This window comes from Somniosus microcephalus, chromosome 3 (genome assembly GCF_052327205.1).
Source record: "Somniosus microcephalus isolate GS21.2 chromosome 3, FLI_Smic_1.0, whole genome shotgun sequence".
Lineage (NCBI taxonomy): Eukaryota > Metazoa > Chordata > Chondrichthyes > Squaliformes > Somniosidae > Somniosus > Somniosus microcephalus.
Genome location: NC_140989.1, coordinates 343,284,385 through 343,301,587, shown reverse-complemented (window position 1 = coordinate 343,301,587; position 17,203 = coordinate 343,284,385). Strand labels below are relative to the sequence as shown.

The following is a 17,203-nucleotide window of genomic DNA, read 5'->3' as shown; positions in this document are numbered from 1 at the left end:
GATAGAGAGAAACTGTTCCCATTGGTGGAAAGTTCGAGAACAAGAGAACACAGATTTAAGGTGATTGGCAGAAGAACCAAAGGTGACATGAGGAACGAGTGATTAGGATCTGGAATTTACTGCCTGAAAGAGTGGTGGAGGCAGATTCAATTGTGGCTTTCAAAAGGGAGTTGGATAAGTACCTGAAAGAAAAAAATGTGCAGGGCTACGGGGAAAGGGCAGGGAAGTGGGACTAGCTGAGGTGCTTTTGCAGAGAGCCGGCATGGGCTCGACAGGCCGAATGGCCTTCTTCCGTGCTGTAACCATTCTATGATTCTATTCCAATGCACTCCTGGCTGATCTGTCATTGTCCACCTTCCGTAAACTTCAGCTGATCCATAACTCTGCTGTCCTTATCCTGGCCGTCATCAAGTCCCGCTCACCCATCACCCATGTCCTCACTGACCTAAATTGCCTTCCAGTCCCCACAAGACCTCAAATTTAAAATTCTCGTCCTTGCCTTTAAATCCCTTCAAGGACTCACTCCTCCCATTCCCTGTAACCTCCTCCAACCATACAATCCCTCCATAACTCTCCGTTCTGTTTCTGGCCTCTTGTGCAACCACCACCGTCACCGCCCCCCCCAACCCCCCTTCATCCAACCATTGGCAGTCGTGCCTTCAGCCACGTACACCCCACGTTCTGGTACGTTCTTCCTAAACTCCTCAACCTGCTCTTCCTCCTTTAAGACCCTCCTTAAAATCCATCTCGTTGAGCAAGCTTTTGTTCACCCCCCTCCTAATACCTCATTCTTTGGCTTGCTCTTCAATTTTGCCGTACTCCTCTGTGAAGCATCTTGGGGTGTTTTCTCTACGTTAAAGGTGTTATTTGCTTGCAGGTTTTTGTTACTGTTGTTCTTATTACCTGGACTCTTGGAATGGGTTTCTTGACTGTGTATGGTCCTTCATCAGGTTCCTGGACCACTTGATTCAGCTCCTTCTGCTTCAGTTTATGCTCTGCTATAATCTTCTTACGCTGTTCCAGGTAAGGACCAAAACTGGGCAAATGCTGAAAAACAGCCAGTTAAAAAGAAAAGTGATGAAATTAGTTTGCTTTTACTATAACTTATACATTTACCCTGATCCTGACAATTGCCATGTATTTATAATGTTTAATATTAAACATTAGCAGATAATTAGAAATTCAAAAAGCTGCCTTTTGCTTTACTATTCTACTTAGTAAGAGTTTCAACATTGTACTTGTTCACTTAAATGTTATTACTGCAGAACAGAAATGGACATTTAAAACTGGGAAATTAACTGAAACTGCCGGTCCTTCACTTTTCCGAATTACTCCACCAGGAGTGAAATTGATAACATTTCTTTGAAAACGATGTAATAGATTTCCACTGGGGAAAATGAAAAGTGACCTGGTAGGAATTAGTTGTTCAATAATGGAGCAGCTTCTCTTAGGCAGAGTATGAACTTGGCAAAAGTTGTTTCATTAAAGATTTAGGTTGCTGCTGGTGGAAAAGGGTTGCTCCGGGGTGTAGGCTTAACCAGAGACTAAGGCCGTGACTTCCCCTACCTCGGTGGGTCCGTGGCGGGCGCTGTCGGTGACGGGTCCCGACCCCACTGCTGGCTCCATCCCGCTTTGTGAAATGAATTTCCCTTGATGGGGCTTATTAGGCCCGCCCTGCACGTTTCCTGGCCAATTAGAAGAAGTGGGTCTGATGACATCACTTGATGATGTGTCATCAGCTAGTTTCCTTAACCGGATAATGTCCAAATTTATTTTGACATTTGTGCTGTCAGTGTTCTACAGCATTGAGGTGTTTTCAACACTAACAATCACTGCACAGAGGTGCAGAACTGAACCCAGGCTCTCCCATGACTCCCTCCATATGCTTATGGAGGGAGTCACAGCACGCAGGGAGGTCCTCTTCCCTTCCCATGGGTGGAAGAGACCTCCCCAGGAGATCAATGCAGCCTGGTTACACAAGCAGGGATGTGGTCAGGAGGACCTGGGTGCAGTGCCTCAAATGTTTCAATGATCTCAGTAGATCACGAAACATTAGTACAAAGCCACACTCAACCTCATCCTGCTGTGCCACTCATCACATCCAAATCACTCTGCCTTCCCTACCCTACTCCTGCACATCCTTACTCACACCAACGTACCTTGCATCTCCACCCATCCCTCTCTATCTACATTATCACTTCCCCATCTCACTAGCCACCCCTCACACTCACCCTCATCCTTGTCCAATCATACCAACTAACAACACACAAGGGTAGGCACTTGAGTGTTTTATGCAATGTTCATGTAAAGTTTCTGTTACATAGAAACATAGAAAATAGGAGCAGGAGTAGGCCATTCGGCCCCTCGAGCCTGCTCCGCCATTCAATGCGATCATGGCTGATCATCTAAATTCAGTACCCGGTCCCTGCTTTCTCCCCATATCCCTTGATCCCTTTAGCCTTAAGAAATATATCCAACTCCTTCTTGAATATATTTTATGAACTGGTCTCCACCGCCGTCTGTGGTAGAGAGTTCCACAGGTTCACCACTCTCTGGGTGAAGAAATTTCTCCTAATTTCTGTCCTAAATGGCCTATCCTTTATCCTTAGACTGTGTCCCCTGGTTCTGGACTCCCTGACCATCGGGAACATCCTTCCTGCATCTAGTCTGTCCAGTCCTGTCAGAATTTTATAAGTTTCAATGAGATCACCTCTCAATCTTCTAAACTCCAGCGAGTACAAGCCCAATCGACCCAATCTCTCCTCATACATCATTCCTGCCATCCCAGGTATCAGCCTGGTGAATCTTCGCTGAACTCCTTCCATGGCAAGAACATCCTTCCTCAGATAAGGCGACCAAAACTGCACACAATACTCAAGATGTGGTCTCACCAAGGCCCTGTACAACTGCAGCAAGACATCCTTGTTCCTGTACTCAAACCCTCTCGCTATGAAGGCCAACATACCATTTGCCTTCTTAACCGCCTGCTGCACCTGCATGCTTACCTTCAGCGACTGGTGCACAAGGACACCCAGGTCTCGTTGCACTTCCCCTTCTCCCAATCTATTGCCATTTAGATAATAATCTGCTTTCCTGTTTTTGCCACCAAAGTGGACAACCTCACATTTATCCACATTAAATTGCATCTGCCATGTTTCTGCCCAATCACCCAACATGTCCAAATCATCCTGGAGTTTCTCGACATCCTCCTCACAGCACACACACCCACCCAGCTTTGTGTCGTCTGCAAATTTGGAGATATTACATCTAGTTCCCTTGTCTAGATCATTAATATATATTGTGAATAGCTGGGGTCCAAGGACCGATCCCTGCGGTACCCCACTAGTCACTGCCTGCCACTCGGAAAAGGACCCGTTTATTCCAACTCTTTGCTTTCTGTCTGCCAACCAGTTCTCTATCCAAGTCAATACCTTGCCCCCAATCCCATGTGCCTTAAATTTACACGCTAATCTCTTATGCGGGACCTTATCGAAGGCCTTCTGAAAGTCCAGATACACCACATCCACTGGTTCTCCCTTATCTATTTTACCAGTTACATCCTCAAAAAATTCCAGTAGATTAGTCAAGCACGATTTACCTTTTGTGAATCCATGTTGACTTTGTCCGATCCTGTCACTGTTTTTCAAGTGCTCTGCTATTACATCTTTTATAATGGACTCTAGCATTTTCCCCACTACCGATGTCAGGCTTACCGGTCTGTAATTCCCCGTTTTCTCGCTACCACCTTTTTTGAATAGTGGGGTAACATTAGCTACCCTCCAATCCATGGGTACTGTTCCAGATTCCATCGAATGTTGGAAGATGACCAGCAATGCATCTACTATTTCTAGGGCCACTTCCTTAAGTACCCTAGGATGTAGATTATCAGGCCCTGGGGATTTATCGACCTTCAATCCCATCAATTTCCCTACCACCATTTCCCTACAAATACTGATTGCTTTCAGTTCCTCCCTTTCATCAGACCCTATGTTCCCCGGCATCTCTGGGAGGTTATTTGTGTCCTCCTTTGTGAAGACAGAACCAAAATATGTATTTAGTTGGTCTGCCATTTCTTTGTTCCCCATTATAAATTCCCCTGATTCTGACTGCAAGGGACCTACACTTAACTTCACCAATCTTTTTCTCTTCACATATCTATAAAAGCTTTTACAGTCAGTTTTTATGTTCCCTGCAAGCTTACACTCATATTCTATTTTCCCTTTTTTAATTAATCCCTTTGTCCTCCTTTGTTGAATCCTAAATTGCTCCCAATCCTCAGGATTATTGCTTCTCCGGGCCAATTTATATGTCCTCTCCTTGGATCTTATGCTATCCCTAATTTCCCTTGTTATCCACGGTTGAGTCACCCTTTTTGTTTTATTTTTGTGCCAAACTGGGATGAACATTTTCTGTAGTTCATCCATGCAGTCTTTGAATGTTTGCCATTGCCTATCCACCGTCAACCCGTTAAGTAATATTCCCCAATCAATCCTACCCAACTCGCACCTCAGACCATTGTAGTTTCCTTTATTTAAACTTCGGACCCTAGTCTCTGAGTCAACTACTTCATTCTCCATCTTAATGAAGAATTCAATCATATTATGATCGCTCAGACCCAAGGGGCCTCATACAACAAGATTGCTAATTAATCCTTTCTCATTACGTAATACCCAGTCTAAGATGGCCTGATCTCTGGTTGGTTCCTCGACATATTGGTCCAGGAGACCGTCCCGTAAACACTCCAGGAATTCTTCCTCCACAGTATTGTTACTAATTTGGTTAGCCCAATCTATATGTAGATTAAAGTCACCCATGATGACTGCTGTGCCCTTATTGCACACTTCTTTAATTTCCCTTTTAATGCCATCCCCAACCTCCGCCTTACTGTTTGGAGGTCTATATACCACTCCCACTAACGTTTTCTGCCCCTTGGTATTTCTCAATTCTACCCATACAGATTCCACATCATCAGAGCTAATATCCTTCCTTACAATTGTGTTAATCCCTTCTTTAACCAGTAATGCTACCCCACCTCCCTTTCCTTTTTGTCTATCTTTCCTGAATATCGAATACCCCTGGATATTGAGTTCCCAGCCTTGGCCATCCTTGAGCCACGTTTCCGTAATCCCAACCAAATCATATTCATTTACCTCTATTTGCGCAGCCAATTCATCCACCTTATTACGAATGCTCCTCGCATTAAGACACAAAGCCTTCAGGCTTATTTTTTTAACGCTCTTAGACCTATTAGAATTATTATTTACTGTGGCCATGTTTGGTTTAAACCGTTGATTTCTCTGACTGCCACTTTTGTTTTTCTCCTTCCTTTCTTTTGCTTTTATCCTTGTTTCCCTTTCCTCTGTCCCCCTGCTCAGGTTCCCAACCCCCTGCCATCTTAGTTTAAACCCTCCCCCAGAGCACTAGCAAACACACCCCCTAGGACATTGGTTCCAGCCCTGCCCAGGTGCAAACCGTCCGGTTTGAACTGGTCCCACCTCCCCCAGAACCGGTTCCAATGTCCCAGGAACTTGAATCCCTCCCCCTGGCACCATTCCTCTAGCCACGTATTCATATGAAATATCCTTCTATTTCTGCTCTGACTAGCACGTGGCACTGGTAGCAATCCTGAGATTACTACCTTTGAGGTCCTATTTTTTAAAGTGGTGTCAAACATTAGAACCTTTATTTTCAACACTTTGCGTTCTTGGACAGATTTAAATGCACCTTTGGAAGTGGCTTAGTGAGTTGCAGTGAATGGTGAGACATAACGGTACCCCCTGCAATGGTGATGAGTGTGAAAGGAATGGCTTGGGCATTGTAGGGATGCTTTATGGTGCTGGTGTGGGGTGGTGCCCACCAGGCGCATCATGTGGCAGCCAGGGTGTACAGCATCAAGTGAAGTAAATCTGGCCATGGTGAGGCCATCTCTGGCCTCCTGGGCAGCAACTTAGTCGGGTGCTGATGCCCTGTGTCCTGTGCAGCATCAGTTGGTTGCGGAGAAGGTTGGTGTTGTTGTTGGTGCTGCTGGTGTGCCTGGTGCTGCTGGTGTTCGGGCTGATCATGGTGGGATTCTGAGGACCAAGATGAGACAGTATAAAGGGCACCCATGTTGATGGAATAGCTGGCAGGTGAAGTAGAGATGACAGAAGTGATCTGTCAATGGTGAGAGAGGTAATGAGGTCAGACTGGATGGAGACTTGTGTAAAGACTTGCAGCATGGTGAATCTGTTGTGGAAATGCAGTGAGGGACAGCTTGTGGCTGAGGGAAGATATCTTTGTAAGGTGGGAGCTTTTACTTTACATTTGAAGCTGTCAACACAATAGCTGATTCAATGGCCACTGAACTCCCGCCTCAGCTTGACAGACGTTGTCCATGACCAGCGTGGACCCTGTGGGTGAACTCTCAAATGCAAAAGGTGAGCTGAAAATCATTCTTAAGTGGCTGTAAACAAGCCACTAATTACCTGAATTGGGTCCCCCGCCGCTGCGTGTTGGGTCTGTTCAGCGCTGACAGACCCGACATCGGGGAAAGGCGCATGGCAGCGGGGGTCCCGACCCGCTGTGAAGAAAAGCCACATTCCCACCCAACCCGCCACCGATCGCGCCCGCTAACCCCCTGCAAAATTCCGGCCTACGCATCCACCCCATCGCCTATCATCAGGCTTTTAAATCATTTACTGTGTTGTGCTCCCCAGCACCTTGATCCGCTGGGTCAGCAATTGCCTCGGGCTGCTTTAAACAGATTAGTCGTAAACTGCTGGAAATCTAAGGTGTACATTTCATTCTCCTTCATTTGAAAACAAAAGTAGAAAAGCTCAAAATTTGGATTAGATAGATTGGTACAGTGTAGATTCACTGATTCCTCATTCCCAGTGGGGAGCCACATACGAAGCGAGTGTGGGTTAGAGGTAGGGCTGCAAACAATGTAGCTCCAGTCCATGGTGCCTTACTGATCTAGGAACGCACCCAGACAAAATACAGAGGAAGACAGAACTGACTAAGTAATTAGTTTAAACTAAACCGCACTGCTCATGATGACAGTAGAGGTGTTATTGACAAAGTACTATGGGGAAAGTGTTACAGGAAGTCAGTGTGTCACTGACAGGAAGTCACTGATGGAATGTTTTAATATATTACCAGGCAATTTCCCGGGTTGTTGCTTACAGTGAATCAGAGAATACCATATTTTATAAGAATAGAGGTGAGCATGTCATGTAGAGCTCAACATCAGGGCCACTGATATACAATGACTCAATCATTCAAATTCCATTTTTATTACTTGGCATTCTGTGATTTTTACAGGTGCTTTAGGAATCAAATTCCACAAATATGTCCATTATTTTGAGGTCTTTCAAATGATAAAGGGAGTTGATAGGATAGATGCAGAGAAACTATTTCCTCTGGTGGAGGAGTCAAGAACATGGGGACATAATCTTAAAATTAGAGCTAGGCCGTTCAGGAGTGAAATCAGGAAGCACTTTTTCACACAGTAGTAGCAATCTGGAACCCTCTCCCCCAAAAGGCTGTGGACGATGGGATAATTGGAGCTTTCAAGACTGAGATAGATATATTTTTGTTAGGTAAAGGTATGAAGCGATATGAAACAAAGGTACAGATCAACCATGATCTAATTGAATGGTGGACCGGGTTGTGGAGCTCAATGACCTATGCTGTTCCTATTCTGTGAAAACAATAAATGAATGGAGTTCTTTATATATATTCCTTTACTAATGTATTTAATTATTATCCCTCATCATTTCCAAGCTAAAGGTACACAGCATGATGGTTAAGCATGAGATACCATCTGAAAATAATGATCTTGTATTTAGCAACAATAGGGAAGGGGTGCAGTTTAGTTGCTCTGGGGGCAGTCCTGTGGGAGGGGATGGTACTGAGGTGTAGCAGAACTGTGGTTCTGGGAGGCTTGGATTACTAGGGTGCTGGGGTTTGCCAGCATTGGGGAGATCCTTTGATCTGACATCGCTGCGGAAGTGAAATCTGTGGTTTGGAAGGACTGTGGAGAGTCACCTGATGTTTAGTGGAACTGGGGGTGGGAAATGGGATTTAGTTCACTGGTGGAATCCTGATGTCTTTCAGCAGTGACAGAAGACAGTAAAAACATGGTTCTGACAGCATTGAGGAAGGAATTTCTAGGTCTGGCAGCATCGGCTTGTAAGTTTCTAAGAGATCTCTGCAAACATTGAATTCAGTGAGTCATAGGGGTCGATTTTCCTGAAGCTGTCGGGAAGAAGGCGGGACTACAACTTTCGGGTTTTAGACCCGCCTACTTCGACGTCCGGCCAATCCGCGCGATTTTCCCTTGATTGACCCCACCCAGCAGGCTCAGCAGGCCAATTAAGGGCCACTCGGCAACAGGTGACGTCACAGACTGCAATTTCATCTGTCAAGAGTTCTTGACAGATGAAATATCAGTGTTTCACAGCTGTTTGAAGCTGTGAAACACTGACAGTCTGAGTTCTAACCTGAGTCCTTCTGCACAGACTCAGTTAGAACTCTCAGCAGCACTCAAAGCTGAAGGCTGTCACTTTTCACAGATCGCAGCCATTCAGCTTTAAGAGCCGGCTGAGTGATGGGCTCCCGACGCCTGCAGGAAGAAAGGCTGTTAAGGTAAGTACAGGTAAGTAAAAGTTCTTTACACACTTTAGACACACCAAACACACTTACCTTTGCACTCATGCACCCATCACTCACCTGAGCACCGACATCACGACCCCTCCAACTCCTTCAACCCGACGGCCCGCCTGCTCTACCTGGCGTGGTTTGGAGCCGTCGGGAATCCCACACAAAACCCCTCAAAATAGGGATTAGGCTAAAAACTGCCTGTTAACTACCTGTTAACAGGCAGTTAATTGGCACTAATCCCTTCCCGCCTGGTTTCAGCGGGTCCCAGTGCGGGGCAGGTACCCGCCGCCCCTGAAACTTGCGTGGGGCGGGGTTTTGGGCGGGATGGTGTCGGGACCCCCAAATTCAGGATTTCCCCCCCCCCCACACGCCTGAAACCCCACCTGACGGCTCCAGGAAAATCGACCTCATAGAGTTATACAGCACAGAAAGAGGCCCTTCGGCCCATCGTGTCTGCGCCGGCCATCAAGCCCTGTCTATTCTAATCCCATTTTCCAACACTTGGTCTGTAGCCTTGTATGCTATGGTGTTTCAAGTGCTCATCTAAATGCTTCCTGAATGTTGTGAGGGTTTCTGCCTCTACCACCCTTTCAGGCAGTGAGATCCAGAGTCCAACCACCCTCTGGGTGAAAAAGTTTTTCCTCAGATCCCCTCTAAACCTCCTGCCCCTTACCTTGAAACTATGCCCCCTGGTTATTGACCCCTCTACTAAGGGGAACAGTTCCTTTCTATCTACCCTATCTATGCCCTTCATAATTTTGTACACCTCAATCAGGTCCCCCTCAGCCTTCTCTGCTCTAAGGAAAACAAACCCAGCCTGTCCAGTCTCTCTTCATAGCTGAAGCGCTCCAGCCCAGGTAACATCCTGGTGAATCTCCTCTGCACCCTCTCCAATGCAATCACATCCTTCCTATAGTGTGGCGACCAGAACTGCACACAGTATTCACACAGCTTTGTGATTGGCTCCCATCTGTTTATTTTTCTATCTTTGTCCCTCTCTCTATGTCTCTCAGCTATCTAATGAGAAAGTTTTCATTTTCTAATGATCAACAAAGCACAGGCTATAATAATAAGCCATTCTGTTTGCCTGAGAAGCTTTCAAACTTCAACTCATAATTCAAATAAGGATAAGGAAAGACGCTCTCTACAACAACACAAAAGAAAAATACTGCGGATGCTGGAAATCTGAAATACAAACAGAAAATGCTGGAAATACTCAGCAGGTCAGGCAGCATCTGTGGAGCGAGAAACAGAGTTAACGTTTCAGGTCGATGACCCTTCCTCAGGACTGGAAAAAGCTGGAGATGGAACAGGTTTTTAAGCAAGTGCAGGGGCAGGGAAAGGGGGAGGGGAGGAAAGAACAAAAGGGAAGGTCTGTGATAGGATGGGAGACAGGAGAGATTAAGAGACAAAAGGGATGATGGTGCAAGGCAAAAGGAGATGGTAATGGGACAAGTTAAGAAACAAAGGATGGCTCTAGATGAAGTGTAAATGGCACTGGCAGAATGAAAGACAGCTGCCATGTGAGAGAGAGAAAAAAAATGGAAAAGACACTCTCCGTTTGTTTCTCTGATCGATAAGCTTTCTGTAGTTTATAGAATTTTTAAGATTTGAACAGAAAACAAAGTTACAGTAGGTTCATAATCAGTATCGTGTGTCATGTTGGGACTGGACCTCTGTTTTCTCTCTCTCTCACACACACAGAGTTAAAATCTCCCAGGCCTCACGTTGCCAAGGTCGGGACAGTTTGCGCCTACCTTGGCTGCCAACCGCCGATTGCCAAATCAATGCTCAACACTTTGATTTGCAAGAACAGAAACATTCCCCAATGTTGCTTAAAAGCTAAAAAAATGATTAGATAGTAGAAAAGCTGAATGCTTATTAAAGACAATTCAACTGGCTCTAGCACAATCCCTAACACTGGGTTTTGACAAATGTATTTGTTTAAAAGGCATGTACTGTATAGAGGCTTGTACAGACCTTTTATTAACTGGTGGTTATTTTCAACATACCCCAAACAGTTTTTTTTTTGGCCATTTTAATGATGCAAAAATCACCAAACCAATTCTGGTAGCTGACCATTGAGACACAGCGGTTTTAGAATTAGGAAACAGCACATTGCACGATTGTTGTTGTTTACTTAGGGCAATCAAAGCAGCTTTTGTGACAGATGCACACATTCTGGCAGTGTAGGTTATTTTAGCCATGTCTGTCCCTTGGGCCTCATCACTGATGTATTTGGTCCCACTCGAGGTGCTAAATCCTTCCCATCTGTAGATAATGGGCATTTTCAGTTAAAACCGCTCTCCATCTTCTGAAAAGTATTAGGTGCTAGTTAGAGGTTGACAACATAATGAATCATCTGATGCACCAGTACAGCCCTAAACCAGGGAAGCTTTCACAACCGTCACTGAACAAAAAAATTGCACTATGATTATAATTGATTCTCAGCCAACTCTTAGCTAATTGAGATGCTCATAAGTTAAAATATTACATTGATGCTACATTAAAGAACCATAATGTGACTGTCAAGAGCATTATAAGTCAAAGGTTTTGATACTAACCATGTGTTTCAATCTTTCAAAATTATTTACACACTTAGTTTTAAGATACAATAAAGAAACCTTCTGCAAAGTGGGATGCAGCTTGTTTGTGGTAATATCAGTATGTCATGCTAGAAACTCCTATCATGATACACTGATATATCAATGTACAAAAATGTTGATTGCAGGAAAAATAAAGTGTATCCACTGATGCTCTGTTTGTTATTTGAGTCAGTTTTTGCATGTTAATTATTATTAGGATACAATACTGCTGATTTAATGGCAACAGGATATCTAGTTGACTTTTAGAATTTACATTATTTCTAGCAATGAATAAATTATATGACATTATTTAGATTCATCTTACAGGCAGGGTGGTAGAGGCAAAAATACTGGTTGTTCAAAATATAGTTAGATGGTATGATGGAAGAGTTACGGTACCTGAGGGATCACCTTTGATGAGCTGAATGACCTTTCCTCATCTCTGACTTATTAATATTCTTATTTACATTTGTGTTTGTAGGTGTCGTGGTTGCAGGGGGAATCAGAACACTGTGATAATTAAGATTTTTTTTAATAGTTGGCTGCAATGAACCTTCTCTAGAAGGAAAAGCGCTTTTACGTTGCAATCGTGTTAACTGCCAACACACAGGTCCTGCCCAGCCAATGGCACGATCAAATCTCTCTGTCTAAACCTGATAGCAGTGGAGTCAGTTTTTCTTGCATCTTTCAGTCTGACACTATTTCTTGGAGCTTCCCACACAGTCCAGTAAATTTCAGCTCATAACCTCGGCCCCTATCATATATATATTTTTTATCCACACCTTTTGTTTGTGTCTTTTCTTCTCTCCTACATGGCAGCTGTCTTTCATTCTGCCAGCGCAATTTACACTTCATCTAGAGCCATCCTTTGTTTCATTAACATCTCCTTTTGCCTTGAATATCTCTTAATGTCTCTTAACCTCTCCTGCCTTCTATCCTATCACAGACCTTCCCTTTTGTTCTTTCATCCCCTCCCCCCTTTCCCAGTCCCTTCACTTGCTTAAAAATCTGTTCCATTTCCTGCTTTTTTCCAGTTCTGACGAAAGGTCATCGACCTGAAAAGTTAACTCTGTTTCTCTCTTCACAGATGCTGCCTGACCTGCTGAGTATCTCCAGCATTTTCTGTTTTTATTTCAGAGTTCCAGCATCTGCAGTATTTTCCTTTTGTATGAGTCCAGTAAATGTACTGAGCTGGTCCCATTCATCGGTGTGCTTACATCATGGCAGAATGTAAAGTCATGGTACAAGCATGCTGCAGCAGGGAACCAGTTCTGTGCCTGCTCAGAGGCTAAGTTGGCTGCATCAGACCTTGTTTATTTTTCTAACACATCCTGGCACTTTATATAAGTTGACACTTCAGTGCAGTGCCGGGGGAGTGCTACACTGTCAGCGAGGCTTTCTTTCAGATGAGATGTTAAACTGAGGCTCAGTCTGCCCTCTCAGGCGGATGTAAAAGAATCCACGGCATTATTCGAAAAATAGCGGCCAATATTTCGCCCACAACCAACATCATAAAAATAGATTATCAGGTCATTATCTCATTGCTGTTTGTGGGAGCTTGCTGTGTGCAATTTGACTGCCGCATTTCCTACATTACAACAGTGACTCCACTTCAAAAATAATTAATTGGCTGTAAAGCACTTTGGGACATCCTGAGATCGCGAAACATAGACGATAGGAGCAGGCCATTCGGCCCCTCGAGCCTGTTCCGCCATTTAATGAGATCATGGCTGATCATCCAAATTCAGTACCCTGTCCCTGCTTTCTCCCCATATCCCTTGATCCCTTTAGCCTTAAGAAATATATCTAAATCCTTGAATATATTTAATAAATTGGCCTCAACTCTCTTGTGTGGTAGAGAATTCCACAGGTTCACCACTCTCTAGGTGAAGAAATTCCTCCTCATCTCAGTCCTAAATGGCTTACCCCTTATCCTTAGACTGTGACCCCTGGCTCTGGACTCCCCTGCCATCGGGAACATCTTTCCTGCATCTTGTCTGTCTAGTCCTGTTAGAATTTTATAAGTTTCAATGAGATCCCCTCTCATTCTTCTAAACTCTAGCGAATATAAGCCTAATCGACCCAATCTCTCCTCATACGTCATTCCTGCCATCCCAGGTATCAGTCTGGTGAATCTTCGTTGCACTCGCTCCATGGCAAGAACATCCTTCCTCAGATAAGGTGACCAAAACTGCACACAATACTCAAGGTGTGGTCTCACCAAGGCCCTGTACAACTGCATCAAGACATCCTTGCTCCTGTACTCAAATCCTCTTGCTATGAAGTCGGTGCAGGCTCGATGGGCCGAAATGGCCTCTATCTGCACTGTGGGGTTTCTGTGATTCTGTGATACCATTTCCCTTCTTAACTGCCTGCTGTACCTGCATGCTTATCTTCAGTGACTGGTGCACAAGGACACCCAGGTCTCGTTGCACTTCCCCCTTTCCCAATCTATTGTCGTTCAGATAATAATCTGTCTTCCTGTTTTTGCCACCGAAGTGGATAACCTCGCATTTATCCACATTATACTGCATTTGCCATGCATCTGCCCAATCACCCAACCTGTCCAAATCATACTGGAGTTTCTCTGCAACCTCCTCACAGCACACATGCCCACCCAGCTTTGCGTCGTCTGCAAACTTGGAGATATTACATCTAGTTCCCTCATCTAGATCATTTATATATACTGTGAATAGCTGGGGTCCTATAGAAATGTGCTATAGAAATGCAAGTCCTTGTTTCTTTCTTTGACTCCTTTTTGACACAAGCATAATACAGTAGATGAAATGCAAACCGTAAGAATGTAAGAAAGGTCATATTACAAAATGTTAAGGGTTTTAAACCCTTCTATTTTACTCCTTGTTCTGTTCAATGCAGCTTCTCGGATTTCAAGTCGACTAAGGGTTAAATATCTAGGAAAAAGAATCTGGGAAATTTACTAAAAGGGTATAGCATTGTGAAACAATGGGAATCACAGCAGGGGGCAATGAAGTGCTTCCCTTTATGCTCTCAAGGGGAAAAGCTTCACAGACAACAATGATTAATGGGGCAGTTAATTGGCACTAATTGCTATTAGGCTAAGTTGCTTGGCTACTCCTGAAAATGACTCCACTTCCAATCGTAACCATAGTAATGGGACTTGTGAAACTAGCCTGTCTGGCAATTCTGGCAGACCTATGGCTGGCAAGATTGTGTTATAGGCTTCTAATACACTATCCAGACCAGCAGGTAGTACTTATCATATATCATTTTCTATTTTACATTTGTTTAATTTTCTTAGTCACCCACAATGGTATAAATATGCCCCAAGATGGCTCCTGTGCTGGCAGCTCCCTAGGGAGCTCCTTTGCCATCCTTGACCATCCTTTGCTCTCTTTCTCCCCAGTCTCCTCTCTTCTGCTGTTTAAGTTCCCCTGGCTCTAATAGTGGGTGCATTTTTATCCCTAACTGCAAGTTCAAGCTGCAAGGTTAAAGTTACCTGAGCCCACTGCCCATCCCCCGGCCATGCCTGTTCTTTGTTCTCAGTGAGCACTGGCTCGTCACTTAAATTTAGCTCCCAAACTCCCAGACCTCAGTGCCGTCAAGCCTATGCTTCTCCACTAGACTTGTGATCTAGTGACTAGTGGATCGCGAGTGGAGCTCGGGACCAGGGATCGCGAGAATATCAGTGCTAATTTGATCCTGTGGGAGACAACATCATTCATGTCCGAGACCGAGACCCAGGATTCCGAGTGGGAGGTGATTGGCAAAAGAACCAAAGGCGACGTAAGAAAAAATCTTTTTTACGCAGCGAGTGGTTAAGATCTGGAATGCATTGCCTGAAAGGGTGGCGGAGGCAGATTCACTCATGGCTTTCAAAAGGGAGTTGGATAAGTATCTGAAGGAAAGAAATTTGCAGGGCTACAGGGAAGGGCGGGGGAGTGGGTCTAGCTGAGGTGCTCTTGCAGAGAGCCAGCATAGGCTTGGCGGGCCGAATGGCCTTCTTCCATGCTGTAACCATTCTCTGATTCTATGGAATGCTCTCAGTTCATTGAGGATGACTGAACTTATTTTGTTTTCATTATACAACATGAATATTCTATGCCCTCTCCAGATTAGCATATATCTATGTAATTCTATAAGTTTCCTCCTGCACTGGTGGAAAATAATGAGTGCTTAAATATTAGTGAATGTGAGCAGTTAAACAGGATACAATGACCAGAACGTGGCTTTCAAAAGGGAATCGGATAAGTACCTGAAGGAAACAAATTTGCAGGGCTACGGGGAAAGGGTGGGGGAGTGGGACTAGCTGATGTGCCTCCTTCTGTGCTATAACCATTCTATGATTCTAACTTTCAACTTCAAAGGAAAGGACAATTGAGTAGGGCGTATAACAATAGTAAGAACTACAAAAAGGGAGTATGGAAAGAAACTTGCAAGGGATATCGAAATCAATTTTTACAATTATATTAGGAAAAAGAGGGTGGTTAAGAGCAATGTGAGCCCCTTAAAAACTGATACTGGTGATATTATAAATGAAAATAAGGAAATGGCGGACATGTTAAATAATTACTTTGCATCAGTATTTACAGTAGAGGAAGAGGATAGTATGCTGGATATGACAAGGAAACTAATTTTGAATCAGGGACAGGGATTCACCATAATTAACGTAAGCAAATTAACAGTAATGAAGAAAATAATGGCACTAAAGAGTGACAAGTCCCCAGGATCAGATGCTTTTCATCCCAGGGTTTTAAAGGCAGTAGGTGAGAACATTGCAGATGCTCTAACTATGATCTTCCACAGTCCTCTCAATTCAGGAACAGTTCCTTTAGATTGGAAAATTGCACATGTTACTCCGCTATTTAAGAAAGGTGAGAGAGGGAAACCAGGGAATTATAACGCAGTTAGCCTAACATCTGTTGTCAGAAAATTACTAGATTCTATAATTAAGGATAGGGTGAGTGAACACCTCGAAAATTTTCACTGATCAGAGCGTGCCAGCATAGATTTGTAATGGGTAGATCATGCCTGACAAACCTGATTGAATTTTTTGAGGAGGTGACTAATGTAGTGGACAGGGAAATATCTATGGATGTTATTTATATGGACTTCCAGAAGGCATTTCATAAAGTCCCTCATAAGAGACTGTTAGCTAAAGTTGAAGCTCATGGAATTGAAGGCAAATTATTGACCTGGTTAGGAGATTGTCTCCTGCCGCTCAGCCAGAGAGTAGGGATAATGGGTAGATACTCTAATTGGCAGGATGTGACTAGTGGTGTCCTGCAGGGATCCGTGTTGGGGCCTCAACTATTCACTGTATTTATTAACGACTTAGAAGACAGGATAGAGAGCCACACATCCAAGTTTGCCGATGACACAAAGATAGGCAGCATTGTAAGCAGTGTAGATGAAAGCATCAACTTACAAAGAGATATTAATAGATTAATGAATGAGAAAAATGGTGGCAAATCGATTTAAACATAGGCAAGTATGACCTAAAAAGGATAGATCAGAGTACTTTCTAAATGGTGAAAAGCTAGAAGCAGTGAAGGTCCAAAGAGACTTGGGGGTCCAGGTACATAGATCATTAAAATATCATGGACAGGTACAGAAAATAATCAAAAAGGCTAATGGAATGCTGGTCTTTATATCCAGAGGACTAGAATACAAGGGGGTCGAAGTTATGCTACAGCTATACAACGCCCTGGTTAGACCACAACTGGAGTGCGGTGAGCAGTTCTGGGCACCACACCTTAGGGAAGATATATTGGCCTTGGAGGGAGTGCAGCGTAGGTTTACCAGAATGATACCCGGACTTCAAGGATTAAGTTACGAGGAGCGATTACACAAACTAGGGTTGTATTTCCTGGAATTTAGAAGATTAAGCGGTGATCTGATCGAACTTTTCAAGATATTAAGGGGAACTGATAGGGTAGATAGAGAGAAACTATTTCCACTGATTGGGGTATCTAGGAATAGGGGACATAGCCTAA

General features: G+C 44.0%; 1 protein-coding gene across 1 annotated transcript in view; it reads right to left on the bottom strand.

The window, feature by feature from the left end:
- Positions 1-17,203, bottom strand: part of LOC147122292 (dihydropyrimidine dehydrogenase [NADP(+)]-like) — a 1,139,740-nt gene that overhangs the window by 31,899 nt on the left and 1,090,638 nt on the right. The window contains exon 21 of the mRNA XM_085983269.1: positions 904-1,047. Coding sequence (XP_085839395.1) covers positions 904-1,047 — 144 coding nt within the window. The remainder of the gene's footprint in view (positions 1-903; positions 1,048-17,203) is intronic.